Genomic DNA, 27,819 nt, shown 5'->3' with positions numbered 1-27,819 from the left:
CATGATACTGTAGTTGTATGCATATCTACTTTATAATTAAATCAATTTATTTTAGAACACATTTGTGTTGGGGAAGTTATGGTGAAGAATTAGGACCACCCATTCTAACATGTAGGGTATTTGCTTGGAAAAAGCAACCTGTGATTCTGAAGAGTTGCCAAGTGGAAATGGCAATATATTGTGCTGTGATGTTATATAAAATAGGCATAGACTCATAATAATAATGGCAATGTTTATTGAACACTTCCTATGAACCAGGTACCACACCAAGCACTTACCATTGATTATTTTATTTATTCCTCTGTATCACCTTAGGAGACAGGCTGAGAGAGCATGAAGTTTCTCAAGGCCACATAAGGAATGGCTGAACGGGAGGTGGGACCAGGACTTTCTTAATCTAAATTAAGTGAGTCCTATTATGAGAGATGTCCATGAGAAGAAAAGATTGTACAGATAAGTTCTGGGTTTCCTACCCCTGGCAAATGTCCAAATGTGGAAAGGTTTCTTGGTAAGAGAGAACTGAAATATGATCTCTAAACCATCATTAAGATGGTTTCCATTTTAGAAGCATTGGAGGACAGGACTCCTTCGTCTAAAACTGAAAAGCTACAACAGTGAGCAAAGGGTAGTGCTGGGTTGCAGGGCTGAGCTGTTCTTTCTAGAGGCATCTCCAAGCCCTTAGCCTTCACTAGACATGTCTATAACCAGGAAAACACGTGCTAGCTTTCTTTCTCTAGACTTTAGACACCTTCCTTTTCTGGAGTTTGGTGTGTTCTACTCAACCTTGTAGGCCTTAACAGAAAGCAAAGCATCTATACAAATTTCTTTGACTACATATTAGTGGCTAAAAACACCATTACTGAGGGCATAGCTGATGAAGCTCTCTTACACGAAGCACTCAGTTGGTTCGTCTGTCCCTGGCCTGTGATGGAGATCTGAACTTGATAGTACAGAAAAGTAGAACTGCATTAGTGAGAGGGTAGATTCTCAGGTAAAGTTTGGGTTACTTTCTTCCAGTGTTAGTGGACGTGGTATAGTGGCTCCTCTAGACTGTCATCAGGACAGATAAGTCAGGAGCCTCTGCAAACTCATCCACAGCTGTGGAGACTGTCAGCCTTGGGAGGGACCTCATCCCTACCTCAGCAGTCCATCTATGACTGTGTCGATCTGTGTAGAAGGAGTGGTGAAGCTGCGTCCTGCCATGCGGCTGCCGAAATAATTACACAGAAACTGTATTCTTTTAAACACTGCCTGGCCCATTATTACTAGCTTCTTATTGTCTAATTCTCACATCTTGCTTAACCCATATCTAATAATCTGTGTAGCACCACGAAGTGTTGCCTTACCGGGAAGTTTCTAGCATACGTCCATCTTGGGCTGGAGCTTCATCTCGTCTGTCTCCCTGAGCAGGGGCACAGCAGTCTGGCTAATTTAGGAGAGGCGTGGCATCTGACTGAGCCATCTACCTCACTTCCTTCTTCCTGCTCTGTCTACTCCACCCACCTAAGGGCTGGCCAAGGCAGTTTCTTTATTAGCGAATGAAATCAACACAAACAGAACACTGTCCCACATCAGATCTGAGTAAAAGAAAGTAAATCACCGAGAACCGAGCCAAAAGACCTAACCTGAGAAGCAATCCCTGACAAGTGGACCTATGTTGTGGGAATTTGTGGAATAGAGTGGGTTGGCCTGATGGGTGTGGTCTTCTCTGGGAATATGTGACTCCTTAAGAAGCGAGGGAGGAGGGTCATGTGTCCCCCTCTCTCTCTGGGATGTGGAAGGCTTCCTGACGCCATGGCTAGGTGACCTCGTCCAGAGCTTTCCTCATCCTTCCCTGGTGCAGAAAGAGGCACTGGCATACTTCATTCTGTATTCATGAGTGTGTTATTTCATCCTTTAATAAATAAGATCCAAGACTTCCATGGATGTCTACTTTAGGCCTATTTATAATGAAACGATAAAGCTGAAACTGGTAACAGGTGCCTGCAGCTCTTGCTGTTGATGTCACTTGCTCTTTTATGTAGAGTGTGCTACAGAGTACCATCATGGCTAAGACAGATCTTGTAACCCGAGATCATGGAGTTGCTATCACACTGGCAAAGGTGGGCCGCTTGCTGTTCCATTTAGGTCGAAAGAAGAGATGTAGGAGGCCACATGCCAAATTTTATACACTATGTAGATTTGGGCCTGTGCAAGAAGCCGCCTGTGGTTGTCATAGATCAAGATGCTACTCCTAGGGAGGAAAGTGGACTCAGGCTGGTTACACGAGTCACAGTCCCAAGAGTCCTCACAGAGCAGAGAACACATTATTTTTGGAGCACATATAACATAAGCTTCTTTATAATTCCCATTTTTATAGCTGGGAGGGGCAAGACTTTGACACAGCTGAAGTTCTGCACCTGCACCAGGAAGACACAATTATTAAAATGCACCTGTTATCTTAGTCTGTGCCATGCCAGGGCAAATGTATCACTTTCCTTAAAGCTTGTGGAGAAGGTACTATTAGCAGCCACATTTTACAGATAAGAAAACAGGCTGAAAGACTTCCAGGTGATCTGTCTGACAGAAAGTAGACAGGTGACACCTCCTGAAGCCAGGCTTTTGGCTGGCACCCTCTCGATTACATTCTTCCCAGTACACTATGTTGTTGACACAGAAACTCGTGAAACCTCAGTATCCCTCATTAGAGTCACAGCTGATGCTGTTGCCAAGCGCCAACCTTTGGAGACCTTCTTGGATGCTGAGGTGAGAGTAAGTTTAATCGAACGACCAATTTGTGGCAAGCAGTTACTTTTACATCACATTTGGGAGCCGCCAAAACAGTTAATATTTTAAACAGTGTGCACACCCTCTCCCACATCTCATTTCCAAGATAAATTATTTAGGACGCTATTTCTTCAGTACACTTCAACTTTGCTCGGGTGGATGATCACAAATCCTGAATGGTAAACACATTATTGAGGTGTCAGTGTGCTCTGAACACTGGGCAGACTTACACCAACTTCCTCTGTTTTGAGCACTTCTCTGATTCTGGGATGGACTGACGGCGAATCACCTATCGACGGCTTCGGTTCTTCTTCCTATCCATCATATGGATTGGAAAAGGTATCTTACCTACTGCTTTGGGACAATCAGGGGCAGGAGAACATGTGTGAACAAAATGCCCATTCCAGAATCTGCCATGTGATCATGCTCAATAAGAATTTCCTTGGGCCTCCTGCTCCCAAACAGTTTTGTCGGCCAAATTCTGACCCTGTTCAATTCAGTCACTGTCTCAGAACCTCAGGCTTCTATCTGTGGCATAGATCTGTCGCTAAACAGTCCACAGGACTTTGGTAAGCAAAGGAGTGAAAGTGAAAGTGCTTCTTAAAGTCAGATTCCTGTCCCCCACACTGGTGACCCACGCCTTTTGACGTCAAAATGCTGCTTCTTTGTTTTCGCCTTCCCTTCATTCATGGTAGACTTTTGTAGGAGACGAGACAGCTACACTTCTCTCCAGCTGTCTCTCTTCTGTTGACTTTGTTTGCTATGTGTGCAGGCATGGTGTAGATACACTGTGTATGAAGATACATGTATGTGTATGTATGCTCACATAAGCATATGCATGCTCATGCAAATGTGCACATGCAGAGGCCTAGGGTTGATGTGGGGATTTTTTTCTTCAGTTGCTTTTCTCCCTTGTTCTTCTGGGAGGGGTTCTCTTAATGAGACCTGAAGTTTGGTGATATGGCTAGTTTTTGTCATACACTGTATGTCTGGGTGATTGCTTTAAAACTGAGTTAATTGATGTAGAAGATTCAGCCCCGTATGGAGGGCACCATTCCCTAGGCAGTCCTGAACTGCACCACGGTGGATAAATCAAGCAGAACACAAGTAAGCAAGTGAGCGTGTATGCTTACCTTTTCCTCTGCTCTTGACTGCATGTGATGTGAGAAGCTGTTGAAGTTCAGGCTTGACCTCCCTACAACTGTGGGCTGGGACCTGGAACTGTGAGCTCTTTTCCCCTAAGTTACTCTCCTCTGAGTGTTTTATCAGCCAGAGAAAGGGAACTAGTGCAGGAGCTTCTGGGGACCCACACTCTGGTCATTTGGCTTATGCTGCAAGCACTTTAATCACTGAGATCCCTCCCCCCACCCCAGCTCCTTCTCCCCACTCCTCTTGAGACCCGGAGAGGGGGTGGTTCTGTTTTCATAAGTAAAGCCAGGGCTGGAACCTGGCTCTTGGATACTTCTGTCAGGCTTTTTCCTCATGGCCTGGTGAGTAAATCTGTGTGGTCAGACCCTTGCCAGGGAGATGGTGGTGAGTGAACTTCATAAGGAGGTTGCCAAGAATCCACCCTCACAGGCCCACCAACCATCTGCTCTATGCACGTCTCTGCATCCCAACTACGTGAGGGAAGAGCTCAGCGCCTCCTGAAGTAGGCATTATCTGCAGGTTGCTCACCGTGGGTGAGTTTGTGATTGAATTGCACTGGAGCATTTATGCAGTGTCTGCTGAAGATGAAAACTGTCCTCCTTAGAGCGTTTGTCACTTCGGTGTTCACACTCCGCAGAGCCCTGAGATGTTTCTCGAAACAACAGCTGCTCTTCTCTCACATGCGAACGGAAAGCGTTCATGCCAGGCCAATACTCTCGTTAAGGGCCTACTGTGTGCTGATCTTGGTTCCAGGCAGACTAAGAGATGTCTGGGACATCATCTAGCTTGCTCTAGTTAGTGGTGTGGTACAACGGGCAGGCGTCTTCTAACACTTCATTGCTCTTTATTCATGAGCCAAGGATTCTGCTATCTACACAGCCAAAGGGTGCATTCCTCATACAGTCGTGCTCACATTGAGGAGATCAACCTTCCCAGGCAAAGCCAGGGGCTTGGGACCCTTGGCTAGAATGCTCCTGTTGTAGGAGCCTAACATGCTCTGAATGTTAATGTGGACTGACAGGAGTGAGTATTTGGAAGCCAGGAGAAAACATAGATCTCCCCCTGACAAGCGCTAAGAAAGAGGCGAGAGCCTAACCAGTAAGTTGGCCTCACAGGAGGCTGCTGGAAGACAGAAGTGACCCTTCCCCATTTCCTCCTTCCTTCCTCCTCCTGCCCTTTCCTCTCTGCTACAATGCACTGGGGATTTTTCTTCTTATGCATTGGAGATTTGGTGCTAAAGGAAACATTGTTCCCATCCTGGTAAAACAGGAAAAAAAAGGAGAAAGGCAGGCAAGGAGGAAGGGAGAGAAAGAGTGAGGAAAGGAATTCACTTGTCGGACTCTGTGCCTTTGTTCCATGTCTTGTCTACTTTTGCTGCCCACACTATCCTCTGGCCAATTCTTAGGAAGATAGTGGTGCTTTTGTGTGTCTTCTCCCAGGGATAACTGCAAGCCTAAAGGTATCTACAAAGACACTCCTGAACTAGATTGAGACGCAATAATTTATAGGTCCTCTGGAGTGGGCTTTGCTACTGCCTTTCTATACTCTATTGTCCAAGGTGTCTCTGGTTCAGTCTGAGTCTGAGACAGGCCATATCAGACCACCTCCAACGGTTGCTGGTGCTATCTGCCACTAAAAACCTGTCCCCATAGCCAGTGTCTCTCAGGGTTTTGATGAGGCAGTTTTGTTCATTTGTGAGGGACCAACATAGCAGGAATGTATCCTATGGTTGCCCTTTAGCACAGGAGCTGGGCTTCAGCTGGCTGGAGTCTCTCACTGCACCACCAGGACTGTGGCATTTATCGCCCAGGAAAAGGAGCTTCATTTGGAAGTGAAGGGGTCTGTCATGTTGTAGGTTTCATTGTCTTACAGACGGATTCTACCCTTCTGGATTGAGGACAGGTATAACATTGAGAGCCCCAGACTGTGAAGCTTACTGCTGTGTGCAATCAAGCCCTTGACAGCTGAAAGAGATCATAGAGGAGTTCTAGGACTTTTCTCCCCTGGCCAGTTTTTTGAAGTTTGTTTTGCTAATTTTGTTTTTCAGATGGAGAAACTTGGAAGGGTTAATGCATCACTGCCTGGGGTGGGGTGGGGAAGGCATTAGCAATGAGGAAGAAACCAAGGGCTAAGCTCTCCTCTGCTAACTTGAGACCTGTGCTCACTGAGTCCTCTGGGCCTGTTCTTTTTTGTATCTGATTTTTAGTGAGGAGAGAGAGGCCAGTCTTACTTCAGACTTAGTGACAGGCAGACTCACCTGACTTTAAGAATTTTTCCGAGCAAATTACACAGAATATGCAGGTGTGTGTGTGTGTGTGTGTGTGTGTGTGTGTGTGTGTGTGTGTAGTAAGGTAGATAGTTGGAGATCACTGGGCAGTCTAGCCAAATTGGTGACTCTGGGTTGAGAGACTGTGTCTCAAAAAACAAATTGGATAACATCAAGGAAGATGTTAGACAGTGACCGTTGGTTTCCACACTCACATGTGAATTTACACCCATGTACACCCATGTACACACATATACACACATATGCACTCACACATTACCACTAAACACATACAGCAGAAACAAACACAGAAAAATGCTAACTACTCGGGAAAAATACAAGACCTGAGCACATTGTTAAGAATTGTTGGATCAATCGATTTCCTCTCTGAAGGAAAGGATTTGAGCCCCTGCAGAAGAATGCTTTCTGAACAGGGAGGAAAGGTTAGCAACATAAAAATATTGTCAAATTTGCAAACACAAGGGCTCCTTGCCTCAGGGAGCAGTCATGCTCAGATGGAAATCTCACCTCGAACAGCCATGTTATCCTAGAGTTGACAACACTAGAGCAGAGTCAGCTTCAGAAGACAGGTTACTGATAAAATAAGCAATTCTGTAGTCTTCATTGTGTCCAAGCATCTTGGTAGTCATGGCAACATTCTGAGATGCAATGCTGACATCCCAGAAGACAGCTAATAATTTCATCTTAATAATCCCAGTCCATGTAAGATGCCTAGGTTCTTGATGAGCCTCATAAATCACATGGCTGTGTGGGAGTCTAGGGTAATGAAGTGAGTGCACCAAATAATCTCAGTTATGTGTTCCCCTGTGTGGCACAAAGGTAAATAACAGGCTACTGTGCTTTTCATTGACTTTCACCTGTTGTCGCCGTTAGTCTCCCTCTGTCTTATGGCTATTGTTCCTTGGCAGACTTTTTTTTTGAGTATAGTTCACTATGGAATATTCTACAATCCAATCACTACCTTCTTGCCAACCTGCTGCTCAATAGTCTTGAATTGCTTATGTCTCCTACTTTATTAGGGCTAAACTTCCCTGCCTCAGTTCCCCTCCCATTTTGCTTAGCCACATACAACAAAATCTAGCCATACTCCCTCAACGAGTAAGTCTTTTTTCCACTGGGTTCAGTTTCTCCCTAGCTGTGATCTTTGCATATTGCATGTATTTATTTGATATCTCTTTCACACAGGACATTTCTTCCACTCTTTTCTCTTCTACCTTTCTAAAGCATTTGATTGTCTCACTTCAATGTGTCATTCCATGGCTTATCTGGTTCAGGGCACTGGCTGAGTCCTTTTATGCATGACTAGTGCTGCAAACTCTATAGATATTGTCCTGTTCATAAGTGTAGTCTCTTTTTAAAATAAGAGTGATCTATAGATATCTCCTATATCTTGCAGTCTTGCACAGAGCTGTCTACTCCATGCTTTTTCAGCCAGAATTCCCCAAATATTACTTTTTTTGATATATTGCTATATATGTGATATATATACATACACAACACACTATATATATATATTCCAAAATACTTTTGATAGCACCATCATCGCCTGACATAATTTAACATTATTTATCTCTATAATGAGAATGTGAGCTCCATGAAGGCAGAAGCTTCATCTGTCCTGTCATATTTGATCTGCACAAGAAAGGCTTGTATGTGGTATGTCCTCACTTAATTTTTAATGAATTACTGAATGAATTCTTCCTCACTAGACAATTTATCACCCAAAGGATGGAACAAATGGAGAAGGCCCACGCATATGTTAGCCATGGTTTCTAAAACTGGATCTTTGTATGACTCTTTTCCAGCCACCTCGGAGATGAGAGCCTGACTGGGGACCAGAAGGGATCCATTTTACAGGAACAATGAATATTCATGTTCGAAAAGACCTATTGCCAAGGCTGGAGTAAAACAGCCTGACTTCTGAGGGGTGTCTCTGGAAGGTGTCTCCTAGGATGGTTCTCACTGTAGATAGCAAATGGCCCAGCAACAGGGTATTCTAGAGGAGGTCTAATGGTTAATGTCTGAGAGGAAGATGGCTGTCAGTGGTGGCTTGAGGGGGGCACACTGCTGTGGAGCGGTGTGACCTGCTTACTAAATGGAATTATACTTTATTGAGTAGTGAACAGCAGCGCCCAGCTGCCTGGGAATTACATTGACAGGATGCAAAGGCAAGAGACTCTTGTATAAACCTTATTTACAGATCAATAGATAATCTTTCAAACATAAAAGGTCAGCTCCCGGAAGGCAAAGCAGAAAAAGATTGCCTGAAAATAAAATATTGCCTTAACAGTCCATTCGGATGGATCTGTTGGTGCATATTCTCCTAGTTTGAGAGCATTTCATTATTTCTAAGCTTTCTTTCTTAACCACGTCAGGCTCCTCTGGGAAGCGTGAAGGCACTGATGAAGAGTGCTGATTTCTAGTTGTCCCGAATTCTATGCTATCAAGGGAACAGCATGGAAATGGAATCAACACGTAGAGCTTCAGCATAACATTTCTAAGTATGTGTGTGCAGCAATTAGGATGCTCAAGTCAAATGGCGCCTCATCTCCGCCCCCTGGTAATTTTCTGCTTTTGGTTGCTCTGTTGCTAAATATTTATCCTGGCTTACTAAAGCAAGAACCAGAATGACGACAACACTGTTAGAAACAGACGAACAGCGGCTCATCACTACTGGATTTCTTCATTCATTTTGTGCTTTTCCTTTCTCACCATCCCAAAGAATATGTAAAATTCTTATCTCTGTTTCTCCCTGGCTCCAGAATCATAAAGTTGTATGGATGGCTGCTGTGATGAGAGGAATAAGCAAGGAAGGGGGGGCACAAAGATCTAACACACGTCCCTCTCCTGCTCATAACATCAGTTTCTAATCCTCCCGTGACTGTATCTGGAGAAAATACTTAGGAGAGGGTTACACTTTGGTGAGATGATAAGAGTGGGACCCTAATCTTACTGGGTTAGTCTCTGTAAGAAGCAACATCAGAGTCTTACTCGTGTTCATTCTTGCTCTTTTAGGTGTGTGGCCACACTCTCTGTGAGGATGAGGGGAAAGAGGCCATCTTCAAGTTAGGAAGAGAGTTGCTACAGTGGCATAATCTTCCAGTGTCTTGGATTTTGGACTTCCCAGCCTCCGTGCTTGAAATGAATCTCCTTTGTTGAAGCCACCCTATCTTGTGTGGTTTGCTGTGGTTACCAGATCTGACTAATGCAAAATGGGAGCTTAACTGTACATAGCTTCTCTGATAGAAACTTTCAGACAAGAGGACCCGCTGTGCATTTTTGCTCTGTCTTAGTGGCCTGGAATATCTTTCCAAAGAGCAGCTGTCTGAGTCATGAAGAGACAGGTATATTGCTGGCTGAAGTGTTGTTGCAGGGGAGAGTTGTTCAAACTTCCGGGGGTATCTTGTGCTGCATGCTGAAGTGGTATGCACATCTGGGGAAGGTTTAGTTTAGCCAGAAGTCAAAAGGCTGAAGACATACAATTCCCATTCTCAAATTCCTTACAGGGGAGCCACAGGACTCCAGATGTGAAGTAATTCTGTGCTGATTATGTCATTCCTATGCACTGGGTTTTTGCCCTTAACTTATTTTGAAACCCTAAACCACAGTATGATGTCATAAAAGCAGGTCTAGACATGGGATTTTCTCGTCTTTTCCTATAGATTCCTATGAGGTCATGTGAAGGCACAGGGGAAGACTGCTGTCTATATACCATGAAGAGGAACCTCTCGAAGAACTTCACCAGGAAGTACCTGACATTAGATTTAACCTCCAGACAATTGAGAAACATTAACTTGTGATTTAAGCCTATATAGGTATACTGTTTAGCACTGTGAACTGATCAAGACAACATTTTTCTATGGTTCTTTTTTTTTTTGAGTAGTAAAAAGAGGATTTTTTTGAAAATAATGAAATATCTCCCAATCTCTTACTAGCTATTTTTTTCCTCAGAAAGCAGGTTTAAAATGTTGTGAGGAATGATCTCCCTAAACACAATGTGACTGGAACCAGCTACAGCTATCTTTCTGTCCACAGCCACAGGAACCAAGGAGGATCAATATAGGACACATAGGGATTTGAGCAAATTCCCATGTTGTGTGTCTATGAAGCTAGCTTTTCCATGATACTGATTCAAGAGAACTGCTTACCTCAAAGTGAGAAAGGGCACTAAGAGGAGGCTGGATTTGATGACAAGTGGCACAGATTTTTATCTTCCTCTGAAATCAAAGGAAGAACTTTATCTTTTCTACTGAAGGTCCCCTGGCCCCTTCCCTTGCTGTACAGTGAATTCCATATGTACATCCTCCTAGTTCATCAGGGTCCCCTTTATGAAGAATGAATGGTGCTGGCCATGATGTGTGGACCAATACCAGTCAAATTCTAGTTTATTTTTTGTGATACTTAGGACCAATCTTTGCCCTTACACACATTAAGCAAGCACTCTACAACTGAGCTCTATTCCCAATCCCAGAGTCAAATTCCGGACGCTGAGTTTCAGAGTTTGGAGCTGACCTCTCAGTCCCCAATCACTCACTATGCCGTGCTCTTTTTGGACAGGCTATTTATTCTGTGAAGCAGTTATGAAATGTGTGCATGAGGTTTTCTTTATGAATTTTTCCCCTGCAGCAGAGCTGCAGACTGGAGGAGTTTGCCAATCGATCTATCCCAGAAACTCCTTTCCACCTTCTAGAATTCCTTTGTTCTGTTATGGCAGAATCTATGATCGCACATTATGCTAAGATATCTTCTAGAGAAAGGAGGAAGAAGGAAGAATGAAAGCATCCATGTAACCGCATGTGCTGTGTGCCCATGAAGCTGCCCTGTCTGTGGCATGAATTCAGAAGAAATCAACCTTCTTTCTTTTCTAGAACCTTCCTGGGGCTCCTGTCATAGATAAGGCATGGATGAGCAGATGGACTCTCCTTTGCTGAATCTTATTCCTTAGTTCCCACTCAGAGAGCTAAGGTCCACCAATGGCTCACTACCGTTTACCATAATTCCTAACGCTAGTTAGTGTGGACCAACATTTAGAGCCAGAGAATGATATTATTAGCAGATAGTATTTAGTGAATGATAGGTGAGACAGGGCCACGGTCCTTCCATCTTGTCCCTGCTTCAGCTATGTAAGGTCTGACTCACAACTGATACCCACCCCTCTTACATGCCCTGAGAAAATTGCCCAACCTTGTCCCAGGGACTTGAGGTCAAGTTGGCCTTGTTAACTGCTGCTTTATGCTTACACTGAACTGCTTGCTTGCTCCCCTTCCTCTCTCTGCATCTGTCAACAAGGATATGGTTTTTGCTTTTAAAAGCTCCCAACAGAAATCAGTGAGGGACGCTCCATGAGAACTGTCTCTCTCCAGCCAGTCACAGGCTGGCCTTAGAGGAATCTCAAATTTGGACGCTGGTTTTGTTGAGTGGTCCTTGGAATTTTTGCCCCATGACATAGGCACAATGAAAAACTTTTTATATACTCTGGATTGATTGCAAAGGTGGCCTCAAGCCTATTTTACTTTCCCGTGTCCACACCCCCTATATCACAATTACAGTTTCTACTATCAAGAAGTGACACCTATTTCTCAGCCTCTTGAATTCAGGCTGGTTCTTTTCACTTCTGTGTCTAATAAAATGCACCAGAAGAGATGGTGTGATATTCAGGGTGCACACCAAAGAAACGTGGATTCTTCAGATGTTTCTCTTGAAACCCTGAGATCTCAGTGAAGATAAACCTACACTAGCACGGTGGAGATGAGCATTCCTGCGAGCATAGCTGAGTCATTCCAACCGGGACCATCGAGAGTGGCCCACCCCAGGGGGACTTGCTGACTAGCATGAGTAAGCTTAGCTGAGGTCAGGCAAACCAAGTCCTGGTCGGCAGACTAATTTGATTGAACAAGCGAGATAGGTAAAAAATGATAGACAGTCGTTGCTTTAAGCCTCTATTCAGTATTGTTACATTAATAACCTATATGCATTATTATTTACATTTTCTTGATGAGGAAGCCACCTGTGAGGTTAGTTTCTTGCTTTTGATAAACAGCTAGTGAATGGACTCAGGAAGATCGACTCCATGGTCTAGATTCTTGTCTGCTGTTTTGTAAGATCTCATCATAACACTCAAGGATTTGTCAAGCCCTTGGCTAATGTAAAAGCCATTCGAGTGTAGGAAACTGTGTCTGCTGATGGGGACAGGTTGTAGGATGGAGTTCAGACATCAGGAATCTCTCTGCTGATAAAATACCATGACAGTTTTGACCAAGATGTACAAAATAAAACACTCCAATCTCTCTGAGAAAAAATATTTAAATATACAACAAGTGAGACAAACAATATCTTAGAAGTCAAGGTTGCAAAATGTAAGATAGTACAAAGTTTGATTGCATCTCATTAACCCTAAGTTATGACCTAGTTCTGTAAGAGGCCTGTACGACAATCCTGTAAATGTGAAAGAAATATATTCCTTATTTGAAAATGAAAACAAAATGCAATTACATTAGTGAAATTTTCTCATTCAATAAAGCCAAACTCACTACCATCTGTCCCCCACCTTTGATTTTGTAACCCTTGCCCATTCTTGATGAAAAAGTGATTGATTATTCCTACAGTAGCAACTGGAGATTTTGCATATGATATGCAAAATATGAATGCATAATTTAATAACAGAAGGAAGGCCATAATGTATGAGCTCTTACAGATATCGTAGACTGGGTAGGTTCTGGAAGGCCTCGGGATTGATGTACAGCAGAGTGTTGGCCTTTTCAATTCTACTGTAAAGGAAGGAGATACGTGTAAGTGACTTGAACAGCAAGGAGTATCATGGTATTTTTCATATTCTGTAGAGCCTGCCAGTAAATAATCAAGTCATCCATCCATCCATCTACCCATTTATCCATCTATCCAGATGTCATTTCAGCAAAAATTGAACAAGCATGCAGGACCCTTTATCGTATAAATCTGAGTAAATTGAGTACCAGCCCCGTCCATTTAACACCCATCTCTCAGTACCCATCCTCCAGTCCTTTTTTTAACCATGAAGAGAACTGAGGATTTTACTAGTAAGAATCTCTCAGAACCAAGGTGAACTAAGAAGGGGCAGGTGACACTAACATGGGGGAACTGAACTAGTGACAGCTCTGAAGCCAAGAGAAGGGCTTTCGGACCAGCCAGAAAGGGTGAAAAGATGAGAGGGGGTGGGAGAGTTACAGGTGAGGCAGCAAAAAGACCAGAGAAATGGAAATAAAATGGCAAAGAAAAACAAAATCTGGGAGAAAAGCCACTTCCATCTCTGATTTAAAGCACCAAGTTCCAGCACCTGGCAGGAGGCCAGTCCCCCATCTACCCTCATTCTGTAGACTGAATTGGCTCTTCACAGCATATGGGGAGTGGTGACTTCTGCTCAGTGGTTTTACCCCTGTGTTGTGTCCTGATCAATAGTCTGGAAGTGAGACTATTCACATTTAGATTCCCGCAGAGAACCTGTCTTTTTTTCTCATCTTGCGGGATCAATGTGTATTTGCTGAGATACTGTTGTTAATTACTTCCTTCCTGTTTCATTAGCTTTTATGTTGCAGTAACCTGTAGCTAACCAGAGCCAAGTGCAAGGCAATTAATCATTTTAAAGACAGTTAGTGTTGTATGGGGTTGAGTGCCTCTCCATGTAAGGAAGAGATGCAAGACCTGTTTCATTAGCCCCACTGCCCACTGGATGGCAACACGGGGTGCTTCACACTGTGGCTTTGATTCATTTCTCTGACAGTCTTTGTGGACTTTGAGGCTTTATAAGGTCTCTTTTCCTAACTAGGGTAAGATTAGGGCAGGTGGAGAGAGAATAAGGGAACAAGACATTAATGAAAATGAGGAGGAATTAGGAAGGAGGCAGAATGGGTAGACAGAAGAAAAAAGGAGTCAGTCAAAATGGGCAGGTTGTGATTTCTAAATAAACTCATTAAAACACACACACATGCACACACACATACATGCATGCACGTATGCATGCACGCACACACATAGACTGCACAAATTTTTCTTGGAAATCCCAAATGTATCTTAGCATTACATAGCTTCAGAGTTTTTCTACTGGTGAATGAGATTATTTCCTCTTATTTCCTAATCTTTTTTGATCATAAAGTATTTTTCTCTCTTCCTTATTGAATATCAAATAACTTCTTGCGTTCATAGTAAAAGATAGAACATACTTTGAACGTTCTTTGAACTGACAGTCTAGAGTGTCTCTGTGGCCTTGACATCCTATCAGTCTATGAATTATCTTCCAGTAATTAGACACTGGTGTAGAACATAATTAGATCTATACATTGCACATGTATACAACTAGAATGTCAAGAGAAAGTAAGTTTGTCTATACTAGTAGAACTACCAAGGGTCATTACAATATAGCTGCTTTGCTGGTTGATCCGCTAGATTGAACTGATGTTTATCATGTCCTTTATTCATCACAGCAAGTCTGGGAGTGTGGATTTCACTCTGGTTTTGCAGATGAGAAACTGACGTTTCAGATAGTTCTGTGTCTTGGTTGAGCCTTCATGCTTATCCAGCCTCAGTCACATTGAGTGGGATTTATTTTGGCTTTTGTGGTTGTAACATCAAATAAGGTAATGGGATGGAGGAATTTTCCCATCATTGTAGGACAGGGGTCTAGAGCCTGTGATATAAAACAACAAGAAGAAAACCAACTGAGAGAGTCAATAAACAGAATCAAGCTAAAGTAGAGCACGGTGCCTGTGTCTCCAGCCAGAGACAGATGACAGTCCCTTTTAAACTGCCTCTGGTATCTTGTAATGATGATCTATGGATCTGAGGACAGAACAGAGTCAAAGTTTCCCAGAAGTAAAAAAGAACTTTAGGGCTTTTTATGATATCATGACCCTCTTCTGCATGGACACGCATGCACACACACACACACACACACACACACACACACACACACACACACTGTACTATTGCTTACATTTCATGCAACTTGGGTAGGTTGGAGAACACATCTGCCTCTATTACTTCCAAGACATCATTTTGAGAGATCTCTCTGTAGCAAAAGAAGATAACTCAGATTAGTTCAGTTTTCCTCCATAGACCTTCTAAGGACTCAACAAGAGCCTTGTGCCAAGGAGAATTCATAACACCCAAAACTGCTTTCCTTTTCTCAAATCAGTTATAGTAATAAGTCTAAACCAATACACTAGATGCTAATGTTTACAGAACAGTAGGAAAATAAATCTGAGGCAGTGGTTTACTAGGTGATTAAACATTCTTCAACTGGAGAAACCAAAACCTGAAGGAGACTTACTCAAAGGTATTTAGGGAAATATACAGGATTGAAAAAAACCTAACTTCCTCAGGTCAGGGGTCAGCAAAGTTTCTCAGGTCTAGATAGTAATTACTTTGTGGATCATTTGATCTATGTTGAAACTACTATAAAGACTGAAGATCCAAAGAACCCATAAGAAATGAAATGTGTGCCAATAAAACTTTATTAAGAATGGGAATGAATCTGGCCAGTGGACTGCGATTCATTAAACCTGCTCTGGAATATGGAGCCAGGTTCTCTGTTAAACTGGCTGTGGTGTGGGAGAATGTAGATGTTCATTCTTGATCTCTATTTCCCTTTTACCCTGGTTTTCCCTTGTCATTCTTGCCCTCCTTCTTATCTTAAAAGTATTTTTACATTTTTATTAGAATAATATAAATGACATTTTAAAAATGGCAGTTTGATGTACATATATCATCAGAGACATATGATATATATGCATATATATCATTCTTACCTCATTCCCATACCCTTCATTGTCCCTCCCCTTTTCTGAAGGTCTTCTTCCTCTCCCAAGACTACTTTGTGCTTTCATAGCACAAATATTCTGCCGCCCTCACTTGTTCCTCCCTCCTGCTTTAGACATTTTCTCTCCTCTCCTGGACTCATTTGTTTTTTCATGTCTTATAACTACACACACACACACACACACACACACACACAGAGAGAGAGAGAGAGAGAGAGAGAGAGAGAGACAGAGAGACACAGAGACAGAGACAGAGAGACAGACAGAGGGAGACAGAGACAGAGGCAGAGAAAGAGAGACACCCAGAGAGATACACACACACAAACACAAATTTAATCTACGTACTACATATGAGAGAAATCATGTGATATTTGTCTTTCTGAGTCTGATTTACTTCCCTTAGCACAATGAACTTCAGTTCTATACATTTTCTGGTGATTTCTGTATTTTCATGTCATTTTACACTGGGCAAAATTCCATTGTATATCTGTACAACATTTTCTTTATCTATTGCTGGATTCTAGACTGGTTCCTGACCTTGGCTCTGGGGAATACTGTATCAATAAATATGGATGATTGAATATCTCTGTTGCTTGTTGGACCTTTCAGGTATACCCCAGGTGTGAGAAGAATCTCTGGATCATGCTTTATTTCTATTTTTAGTGTATTTCTATTTTTAATTCTTTTGAGGAACCTACATATTGATTTCCATAGTGATGGCACCAGTTTACATGATCATAGTAATGTATAAGGTTTCCATTATTTTCCACATCCTTGCCACAATTAATTAATTGTTTTTTGAGGATAGTGATTTTGATTGGAGTGAGATGGAATATTAAATATGTAATAATTTGAACTTCCCTGATGGTTTAAAAATTTGAATATTTAAAAATATGTATTAATCATTTGCATTTTTTCTTTGAGAGCTATCTGTTTGATTATTCCATTCATTGACTGAAGGTTTCTTTTCTAGTTCTTCTTCAGTTCTAGATATTAATCTTATGTCAGATGGACAGGTGGCCAAGGTTTCCTCCTAGTCTCCAGTCTCTCTTCATCCTAACCATTGTTTTCTTTGTTATGACAAGTAATTAAGTTCATGGTGATTCTTTCCTTGGTGTCGGTTTTGGGGATGGCTTTGGTGCTTTTGGAGTTCCATATCTTGATGTGTTTTACCTGTGTTTTCATCTAACAGTTTCAAAGTTTCAGGTCTCACATTCAGATCATTAATTTTTTTTAGTTGAATTGATGGTTATGTGTGATGTTGTGGATATGGTTTTATTCTTTTAATCAATTACTTTAAAAATAAGCATGGGTTAAAACCTGCCCTCCTCCATGGTATTACTAAAGTGAAGTCTGTCTTTGGTATAATGATGGTTCAGCATAATATACTCTATGTTTCAGACCCTAACTTTTCTCCTTCTGGAGAAGTATGAAGGCTGTGGAAAATGAAGTCCACTATGCAGAAATCAGAGCCTGTGAGGAGACAGGTGACTTGGTGCTTATGTTGGGACTCACATATGAAACATGCTATCGTTAGGATTCTCGGGAAGACTCTTATGCAGTCTTAATGCTTCAGTTGACTGTCTCAGGAAATCTTACAGGTAGCATGAATTCAAATAGACAGAGGTAGAAATGCTGTCTGCTGTTCTGGGACTTAGTTGAAGACAGTTTGCTAAGGCCTTTCCAGATTAGTGCAACAGGGTCACATCTGCAATCACAGCTCTGCAGAAGTCTAATTTTCAGAGGAAAGGAAGCTCACACCTCCTCTTGGGGCCCATCTCCCTCCAGTTATATCATCACTTACCATGAGCATCACAGAAATCAACTTTTCAGCAGTGAACCCTTCAACAATTGAGCCACATCTAAACCATAGAGCTGAGCATTTTATTTCGTATTATATCTTTTCCTCTAATTTATTTGATTATAGCATCAGTCAGGCTTTTAGTCTCTAGTCACAGACTGGTATTGTTATTCTTTTTTCTTTCTTTCTTTCTTTCTTTCTTTCTTTCTTTCTTTCTTTCTTTCTTTCTTTCTTTCTTTCTTTCTTATGTATACAATATTCTGTGTCTCTGTGTATGCCTGCAGGCCAGAAGAGGGCACCAGACCTTATTACAGATGGTTGTGAGCCACCATGTGGTTGCTGGGAATTGAACTCAGGACCTTTGGAAGAGCAGGCAATGCTCCTAACCACTGAGCCATCTCTCCAGCCCCAAGGTATTGTTATTCTATAAACCTGTGGTAACTCAGCTCAAAATGAACAGCTCCAGGACTTCACAAATTCATATAAGCTGTAATGGTGGGAATGGTCACAACACTGCCACCTCAAGTACTAACCAGACTCAATCCAGCTTGGCTTCCAAGATCAGGTAAGACTGAATACATACGGCCACAGGCACATTAGCATCACTCTATGACAGGCTAAAAACAGTTATGCTGGATCTCTAGCTACATCCAAAATGCTCAGTTATTCCCTAGCATTCCTCTAGTAAGGGGCTGGAAAAGTGACTAAACTATTAAGAGCACTTGCAGCATTTTCAGAGGACTGGAGTTTGTTTTCCAGTGCCTATGATTGGAAGCTCACACCCTCCTGTAGCTCCAATTCTAGGGGATCCACCACCTTCTTCTAGCCTTTGCATTTACCTGCATTCTCATGCTCTTTGTCTAGTACAGACACACAGGCATACATAAGATTAAAAGTAATAAAAATAAAAAATATATTTAGTTTATCTACAAGGAACATTGATTGAACCCTACCCTTTCCTGTAAAAGTACTGAACATGAACACTACTATTTTAAGCAGAAGAATACAATTGCATTCTAAAATCTGTAGAGCATGTACCCTGCTCCCCACCTGCATCCATGCCCCATGCAGGCATATTTCCCTTTCTGTAGACAAATATTCATTTCCTGTACAGACAGGACTTAAAAGTCAACTTTCCTCAATCCCCAGTCAAATTATTTATAATCTTCTGTGGTCACCAGGCTTTCCTTCTTTCTCAGTTATGACTGTTCTGTCGATTCAAGGACCTCATTGTATAAAAACAATGTCTAGGAAAGCATTGGCAACGAGAAGTGTGGAGAAAGGCACCCTGACGCTTTAGTACAGCAGAACTAATACAGTCAAGGGCTTCTTGTATTTGTTGATTAGAAAAAACAACAAGAGCAAGAACAACAACAAAACTCTGGGACAAATGCTTAGCCCACAGATGAGATTTCTTGTTATTTGGTAGGTTTGTTCATGGTGCCAAAGGCAAACCTTGGGCAAATCTCATCTCTGTTGCAGTTCAGTAGATGCCATGCAAGACTGAGCTCTTCCTTTTTTATTGTTTCATCTGCCCAATAGTCATTTACTGAGTGCTAAATTCATACCAAATCACCTCTAGATTTGTCAATATAGAGGCAGATGAATAAGATACTTTCCAGAAACTCAGTGACACCAGACTCGGAGACAGACAATGAAATAATGATAACAGCAAAGCAGTGGCAGAACAGAGATGTGATAGTTGCTTCAAGTGCAGAAAGTCTCATGAGAATTTAGGGACTAGACAAGCTGAAATGTCTATAAACTTTTGGGGGGACCTACAGATTTCTTAATCAACAATTTTCACCCCATTGAGCTGATATAATTGGATTATTCTATCATGCTTTTAATCTCTACCGTGTGTGTGAATGTCAGAAAAAAAAAAGCCTGGTAGGGTGTTATATTGTCTTGCTTTGAAGAAAGACCCACACTGACACATAGGCTTTTAGAAGTGGAGAGCCCAAGGCCCTATTCAGGCCTTTCTAATGATAACCTGTGTTTTTATAAAATGTCTGGGTGACTGCTCCTGTGTTAACATTTGAAAGAGTCAGAGCTATGGCTTAAATAGGTTTAAATGTCCCAAGGTTCATATGTTGGAAATTAGATGTCCTCTATGCTCAGGGTAAGAGAAGATGTAACTGTAAATAGCTGGTACTTAATGGGAAGTGATTGATTGGGTCATAATTGCCTGTGTGAAGGATTTAATGCTGGTTTCAACTATATTTCAGTTATATATTCAACTCTATATTGACGGGGCCTAGCAGTGATTTGGATGCATTTAACGCTCAGTGAATGACTAGTGGGTAGATGAAAAGATCGAAAATGGAAGTGTCCAATCTTTGGCGTGACATCTGCTGAATTGCAAGAAATGGGATTTGCCCAAGGTTTTCCTTTGTCCCTTTGTTGATTGGCCCCAAGTCCAAACCTAGCAAATGACAAGTCTTGTCTATAGTCTAAGTTGAGTGCGTTAGGTCTTGTAAAGTTGCATTAGCTTCCTCCAGTGTGAGTTGTTAAAACACAGAGCCTTGTGTCTCCCCACCCTTACTGGAAAGCATGTCCTTCTGCACAGGGTGGGTTTCATTTCTGCTCTTCTGCCATGTTATGAGTCAGCCAGATGGTGGTGTCATGATGGTTTGACTTTCCACTCATCAGAATTGTGAGACAAATATGATTTTATAACTACTCATGTTGGGTATTCTACATTTTTTTCTTTAAATATAGGAAATAAACTTTAGTGAGAATTCATCTTATTCCCTCTCCTCCCATTCCACTGAGGATCTTTCTCCAATTTATGCAGTTTGCTTTCCTTTGATTGTGTATGTTAAGGCAACCAATGGCACTAAAATATTCAGAATAAGCCAGGGTGGTGGTGGTTGCATGCTTTTAATCCTAGTGCCCAGAAGACAGAGGCAGGGGGATCTCTGTGAGTTCTAAGCCAGCCTGATCAACAGAGCTAGTTCCAGGACAGCTAGGACTGTTACACAGAGAAACCCTGTCTCAAAAAGCCAAAAATAAAATATTTGGAATAAAATTCCATTTCTTTAATAACCTTATAATTTATTTGAAGAATAAGTTTAATTATCTGTCCCTCCCATAACCCAGGCAATCGTATATCCTCTCTTGGTAATCAACACATATTACATTGGATCTACATTCTGGAGATGAATTACATGGTTTAAATAAAGAAGTTCCCTTCTTGTTGCAGAGAACCTTTAGAGAACAGTACCATTGCCGTGGCCTTAGTACACCTGTCTTAGCCTTCCTGCTCCCAGCCAACTGTTTGCTAAATTACTCTGAGTGGTTAGGGAAGACTCTTCCATTCTGCTTTGGAACAGTAAAGCTGTGCTCTTGAACACACACAGCAAACAATCTTAGCAAATCAAATTGCATATTAACATGGGAGGGAAGCTTCTTGTTCAGCAGAAGCTCAGAGTGAGATTGTTAAAGGGTAGAGTACTAATTCAATAAATTCACAGCAAATTTTGACTAAGCAGCTTCTGTGTTTTGTGTTGTTTTGTGTGCTGACATCAGTGACAGGAATTTAGAGATAAATAAATTGGGTCCTGGGGTCATAGCAGTTTTCTGAGAGTCTAGTTAGATTTATGTGTTAGGCCTCACCTAGGTTACTGGAAAAATAAACTGTTTTTTCTGTACATTGTCTCTAAATATAATGGTATATATAGATACACATGTTAACATATAACATAACCCATTTATAAGTATGCTGTAAATACCCAAGTATGTAATATACATATACTTAGCCATAAAGCACATTTTCAGAGGAGTTGAGAATCCCCCAACACAAAGTACATGCTTCACAATGAAGAGACATATGATATAAAATCCATATATTATATACACACATATAATGCACATATTAAAAGTATATATGAGTTACACAATATTAATTGTTATAAAATACATGACTATAAATGAGTATCATGATATAAAGTTTAAAGAGGTTGTATATATATATATACATACATATATATATATATATATGGTGACATGTTAGTATGAATACAGGTTACATATCAGTCATAATGATGTGTATATGGTACACACATCCTGTCATTCCCTATATTTTCTCCTCTCCCCAGGTCTGGAGATGAACCACACACTATGTGGGGTAAACTTAGGAAACATCAGTGAAAACACTGATGAAAATGCCTTCCAGAGAAGTTTATGAAATGCCAAAAATTCACATCCATACCCTGTTAAAATCTCTTAAGGTTGATTCTGAGATTTTACAGTTAGGAGGATCTGAACTTCTCCATTTGACTACTGGAATGTTAAGGAGATTCCCTCTGTAGGATGTTGACAGTAGCTGCCTCCGGCTTCCAAAAGGGACTGAGCAATGAAAGGAAATGCTTGTCTGATAGCAAATTCAAACACCACCATACTGCTGGACCATGTAACTCCCTCTCCCGGTGTTTAAGACTGAATTCATGTAGGCTGAAGAATTCATGAGTTGCTGACATGGGTCACCACCATACTGGTGGCATACTGCTGGCAAGTGTCCTAAGGACCCTTGCACAAAGGAATCCAGGTCAGTTCCTACTCCTACCTATAGGTTATTTGCATTCTTCATCTAGGCTGTGGTCTTATTCCAAACCCCAGCTCCATTCTGACTTGCACAGTGAGTGCTCATCTATCTCATGGGCCCCTCAGAGGATGCTAGGTAAGACAAGGAACGTGCCTTGGCATGGGTGGCCACCCCTCCTAAAGCTATAGCCAAAGAAGTGTGCTATTCCCCGAGGCAGTGTAGCAGGCTTTTTTTGAACACCAGACTCCAAATAATGACACAGAGACTTAATGTTATTTATGAATGTCCAGCCTTATCTTATGCTTGTCCCATTAGCTCTTATAAAAATTTAATCTCTTTCTCTTTATCTACATTTTGACTCGGGGCTTTTTACCTTTCTTTCATTCTGCATGTCCTACTTTCCTGCTTCCTCCCTATCTGACTGGTCCTGGACATCCACCTCTTTTTCTTCCTCATTCTCTCTCATACATAGATTCTTCTTCCTACTTATTATCTCTGCCTACCAGCCCTGCCTTTCCCTCTCCTGCCTAATTGTTGGCCTTTATCTTTTTTTATTAGACCAATCAAGTACCTTAGGCAGGTAAAGCAACACATATTTACACAGTTGCATAAGCAAATGTAATACAGCTTTGTGCAGCTAAGCAAATATTCTGCAACAGGGAAGAGGGTCATTCTAGGTGGAGCAAGCCATCTCCAGAGGGAGTAACGAGCACCATCGAAGGGCTCCGCTGACCACTCAGGTGATAGCAGGTAAGTCCTTTTGCTTCCTAGCATGTTTAGGACATGTTCCTTCCCAGAATTTTCTCCTTATTCTGGGCAATGGCCAGTGTTTGCTGAGGTTGCTCTAAAGACATCCCAAGGGGACACAGAGATAAAATCACCCTCAGTGGCTTAGCCTAATTGTACCCACTTGGATTTTATCTTGAATATGGTCATGCACATATTGGCATATTTCTCATGCTTCTCCCAGCAGAGGAAAGAATGGATAGAAAAATCATAATAATAGCAGTTAATATCTAATACGTGTTCATTATGTACCAGCCTCCCTGCTCCACTGTGTTTGAAGCTCACAACAGCCACAGAAAGTAGTACCATCTTTACAGAAGAGCAAAGAGGCACAGGGAGGATACCTGATTCCCTCTTTAGTGCTCTGTTAACTTGGAGTCAACAGGGAATATGGATCCCTCCTCTATAAAGCCTCAGAGGGTAGCAGAACAAGGGACCACATTGCCAGTGCCTAAAACCTTTCCACTTCAGGAAATTCTACTATTGCTATTTTAATCTCTAAAAGTGGATACTTTTTTGAGGGGGGTAACCACAGACCTATAAAATAGTTACATATCACCCCTCCCTTCTTTCCTCCCTCCCTCTATGATGAAAGGCACTTGAGTTCTGATAAGTCGATATACAAGTTCACATGCAAATATTCCCTCTACACATAAATTAAAGTTCCAAGCAGCAACCCATACAAGTGCTTTTGTAGCACATTTTATGCAAGTATAAAGCATATAAAATAGTAAAAAGATGCACCCTTGTCTTCTAAGAATCTGCAATTCAATTGGATAAAAGTCATATGTATACAAAACAGAGAATGCAAAGTCAGTAGGACCGAAGCGGGGGAAGAGAGGAAAGGGTGCCAAGGCCCAGCAGTTTGGTGGCATATTCTCCTGTGTTATTAATTCTCTGCCCCACTCTTTCAATCTTTTCCTGTTAAAGTCCTCTTGGCCTGATTCGTTCTCACACTCCTTTAGGCACAATGTCTTCGCTGATGAATCACATATTGGGATACTCTTCTATCTTGGACCACTTTGGCCCCACTCCTGATTCTGCCCAGGGCATGCTTGCCGTCTCTCCTGCTGTTTGTCTTGACTAGTCTAGTGAGTTTAGGATGATTCCCTCATCCATGACCTTTCCCCTCAATCACAACACGGAGGTAACAGCCCAATCTAATATCACTACTGGTTCATTGGATCAACTCAACCCTTTAATCCTAAGGTTCCTTATGACCTCTTTGTCATTTAATAATCTGATATTGAGTCTTTTCATTGCCTTTTTCACTATTTCTTATAAATGTCCCCCATTTCCTGTCACCATTATCCTCTTTATGGTCCTTTGCTGTTTCTTTCATTCAGGTGTCTATAAAAGTCTGTGTTAACTAGGGAGTGATTTGATGGGAGTCATGGGTAATTTTTTTTTAAAGCAAAACAAGTGTGCCCATTTGATTGATTTAAGAAGTTGGAATAGACTCAGGGTTAGGTATGTGACACTATAACAGGTCCCTGGACCTTAGCATAACTGACACCATGTTGGAGGCATCATTCTGACCCTAGAACTCAACATGTAGGCCCCAACACCTGCCAAAACAGGAACAAAGACTTACTCCATCGAAGACCTGGTCCATACTTTCAGAATCCAGGAAGGTCCCTAAATTTGCTAACCTTGCTTTGTGACTTCTATAGTTTTTTATTCTTGCTAACTGAAGTGAGTCAAGCAGGATGTGATTTTTGTGCCTAAAAGAAAAAGAATAGTGAGGCTTGGGCAGCGTGCTTTGGGTAAGTTCCCATGTGGCCACTGGTTGACAGTCCAGACTTGCTATTTGGCTTTAGGAGGGTTTTGTGCATCTTTGGGTTGAATTAGCTCCTGCAATAGTAACACCAGAGTATTGAGTGGAGAAAAGGGTAGAGCGGAAGCTGATGCCCTGTGTTGCTGTCCATGGGCAAACAGGAATATGGATGGTGCCTGTTTTTGGAAGCCATATGTGGAGTAAACATAAGAGTTTAAGGTGGGAGCTAGACTTTCTACAGATAGGACCGGATTAGATTGGGAAGGTAGCAAGGGTGACTATTTTATTACTGGTGTGCCTGTTAGAAATGGTTTAAACAGGAATCTATTGTGTTCTTAGCGATGAAAAATGAGGGTAGTAAAGGAGACAGCTGTGCAGAACCAAAAAGAAAGAGACATTCATTTGATCGCTTGTTGTTAACATGGCTTCTCAGCTCCATCAGAGGCCAATGCTGGGCATGGGAACGGGAGATTGGAGCAGCCAGACACACGTCGGGTCACAGAAAGTAGTATTCAGGTTCCACACTTACAAACTTGAGCTGTGTATCCCAGGTTTCAGGAGCAATGGTGCTGCTGATAATAATTAACCTTTACTGGACATTTGCTGCGTAGTAAACATAGCACTAAATGTTCAGCAGAGGCAGTCTCACTAAATGGCTCTGCTGGCTTGTACTTGTTGAGGTCATAGTCATAGATGAATGACAATATGCACTGGGAGGCCAGAGATGGGTCTGGCCAGAGGTTTGCTCTCCTATCATGGCTTAGTGTGCATATGACCAGGGAAAAGTCGGACAACACTCATGACACTTGTTTATTTCAAAAGGGACAAATATACAGCCCTTTAGAGATTTTGTGAGAATTATGGAGATAATATATGGTGTGAATATATTTCCAGCTGTCATCTAAAAATCTATCCACTCCTTCTTGCCTATTAATGCTCAGCTACATAATATATTCTCCTTTCCTTTTGCCCTCTCTTCCTTCCCTCCCTGCTGTCCTGCTTCCCAGTAGTATTAGAGATCGAAGACTGTACCACTAAGTTGTATTCCTAGTTTTTTAAACAATGTATATAACAAGACACAAGGTCTTGTTAGGATACCCACACTGTTTCAGCTTTCTGACTAGCTCAGATTGCAGGAATGTGTCTCTATGCAAAGTTCTAGACTCTATTTCTTAGCCAATCTTGCAGTCAGATTGTTGCTTTGAGAGAAGAAAGCCCCTCCCCCACCCTAGTGATATGAACAGAAGAGATGTAACTTCATATTCTGCCTCCTTCCCCTGGATGCCTGGAGGAGCCAGGACCCAGAACTGAAGTTGCTGTTGCCCTGGGATTCTAAATAGAATGCAGAGGAACCACCTTGGGCCACTTGGTAGGAAAGAAGTGTCAGACACGCTGATGCTTGTTGTGGTCATGCACCGTTCCTAAGGTAAGAGGCTAGCAAGCAGGCTGAAGTCTTGTGTGTAATTGACCAGTGCTTCCGGTGAGGGCTGGGGAAGAGTTTTGCATCTACCGCCTAGTCAAAAGAAAAACAACACAGCAGCCAGTGGGGTGAAGTAGCTTCTTATTTGGTGGTTAATTCAAAACCATACAGGAGGACTGTCTGGCCAATTAGAAGAAAACAACCAATGGCAAAATCCTCTTGACTAAATTTGTGTCTGGCCTCATTTAGGCAGAAGCCACTCTCCCTTAGTGACAGTATTTACTACCTATGATTGTGTTGCCTGGCCACTTACAGTGAACACAGGAAGTAGTTGCTGCTCATTGAATTATATAGAGGCTGTTGGCGTCTTCTCTTCCCTGTTCAATTATTTGACAAAAAAAGTAAAGCAAAGCAGAACAACAACAAAGCTATCTGCTAATAAAACAACTTTTCAAGAACGAGGGCTATTAAATTCACTACTGAACATCTTGAGGAGGGAGTGGGGTGTTAGGGTGAAGAGACCGGAGTCTCCAGCTGTCTAAAATCCGAAGATGCAGGGAGGCACGAGGCAAGGTCTCTTGAACAGACAGGTGAAAGGTAGCTCTTCATCACTTTGGCAAATCACTGGAGCTGTCGAAGGTCCATTTTCATCTGTAAAATGTTGCAAAGGTCCTCTATCCTTTAATGCATGTGTCTTTAATCCTTTTTATTGGCAGGGCCGGGCTATTGAAGATTACATGAATAATGCATGGCCAGTACTAGAACAAGACACACGGCAGTATGCAGAGGTCACGGTGCTTACTGTCATTTTCATGACTTCACAGAGTCAGGAGACCTAGGCTCCACTCCTGACTTTGCCACTAATTATCCACCTTCCTGGAGTCAGCTCAGTTATCTTCTCTGAGCCTCTGCTACTCATCTATAAAACATCACTGTTGATTCAAATAATCTCTAGGGTCTCTTCTAGCCCCAGAATTTTGTGATTTTAATTATTTCTGTTATTAAAAGGCAGTCAACCATGTCACGGGCAGTTCTCCATGACAGCCAGCTTCCATTTCTAATGGGCTGGAGCGAGGAAGGCCTCCAGGAAGCAGCCTTTCTCAAGAGCTTGCAGCTGTTCTCTTGAGAGCTCTCCTGGGGCAGACCTGTGAAAGAACAGCACCAGGTCTCAGCAGCGGCCATTCTTTCAAAGCCCTGGGCTAGGTGAGAACCAACAGCATGAACCATCATTCTCTTGAAGACTATTTTATTGTCAGCTTAGCGGGTTTTCCATCGGTACCGCTAGTAAGCCACTATAAGGGGATGACACATATCCTGAGTCTTTTTTACCAGAAGAACAAGTGTGCAGATTTTGTACCTGTGGGTCTGTGGGTGTGTGCATTGTGATAATACCAAAGGCCATCCTGTTCACCACTCTCCCCTCACTGCACCCCCAAAAAATTCCTTAATAATTTCGCATTTATGTTGTCTTTTTGCACTCCCATGCCAACACCTAAAAC

General features: G+C 42.0%; 1 protein-coding gene across 5 annotated transcripts in view; it reads right to left on the bottom strand.

The window, feature by feature from the left end:
• The window catches only part of Fshr (follicle stimulating hormone receptor), a 193,694-nt gene that overhangs the window by 32,227 nt on the left and 133,648 nt on the right, over nucleotides 1-27,819 (bottom strand). For 4 of the 5 annotated variants that reach the window (XM_038320213.1, XM_038320217.1, XM_038320216.1 and 1 more), the window contains exons 4-5: nucleotides 15,168-15,242; nucleotides 12,895-12,969 (exon numbers count right to left, since the gene is read on the bottom strand). In XM_038320213.1, the coding sequence (XP_038176141.1) occupies nucleotides 12,895-12,969; nucleotides 15,168-15,242 (150 nt within the window). The remainder of the gene's footprint in view (nucleotides 1-12,894; nucleotides 12,970-15,167; nucleotides 15,243-27,819) is intronic. The other variant, XM_038320214.1, reaches the window with a different exon arrangement.

This window comes from Arvicola amphibius, chromosome 2, assembly GCF_903992535.2.
Source record: "Arvicola amphibius chromosome 2, mArvAmp1.2, whole genome shotgun sequence".
NCBI lineage: Eukaryota > Metazoa > Chordata > Mammalia > Rodentia > Cricetidae > Arvicola > Arvicola amphibius.
The sequence above is the reverse complement of the archived record's forward strand: the minus strand, read 5'-3'. Positions and strand labels throughout refer to the sequence as shown.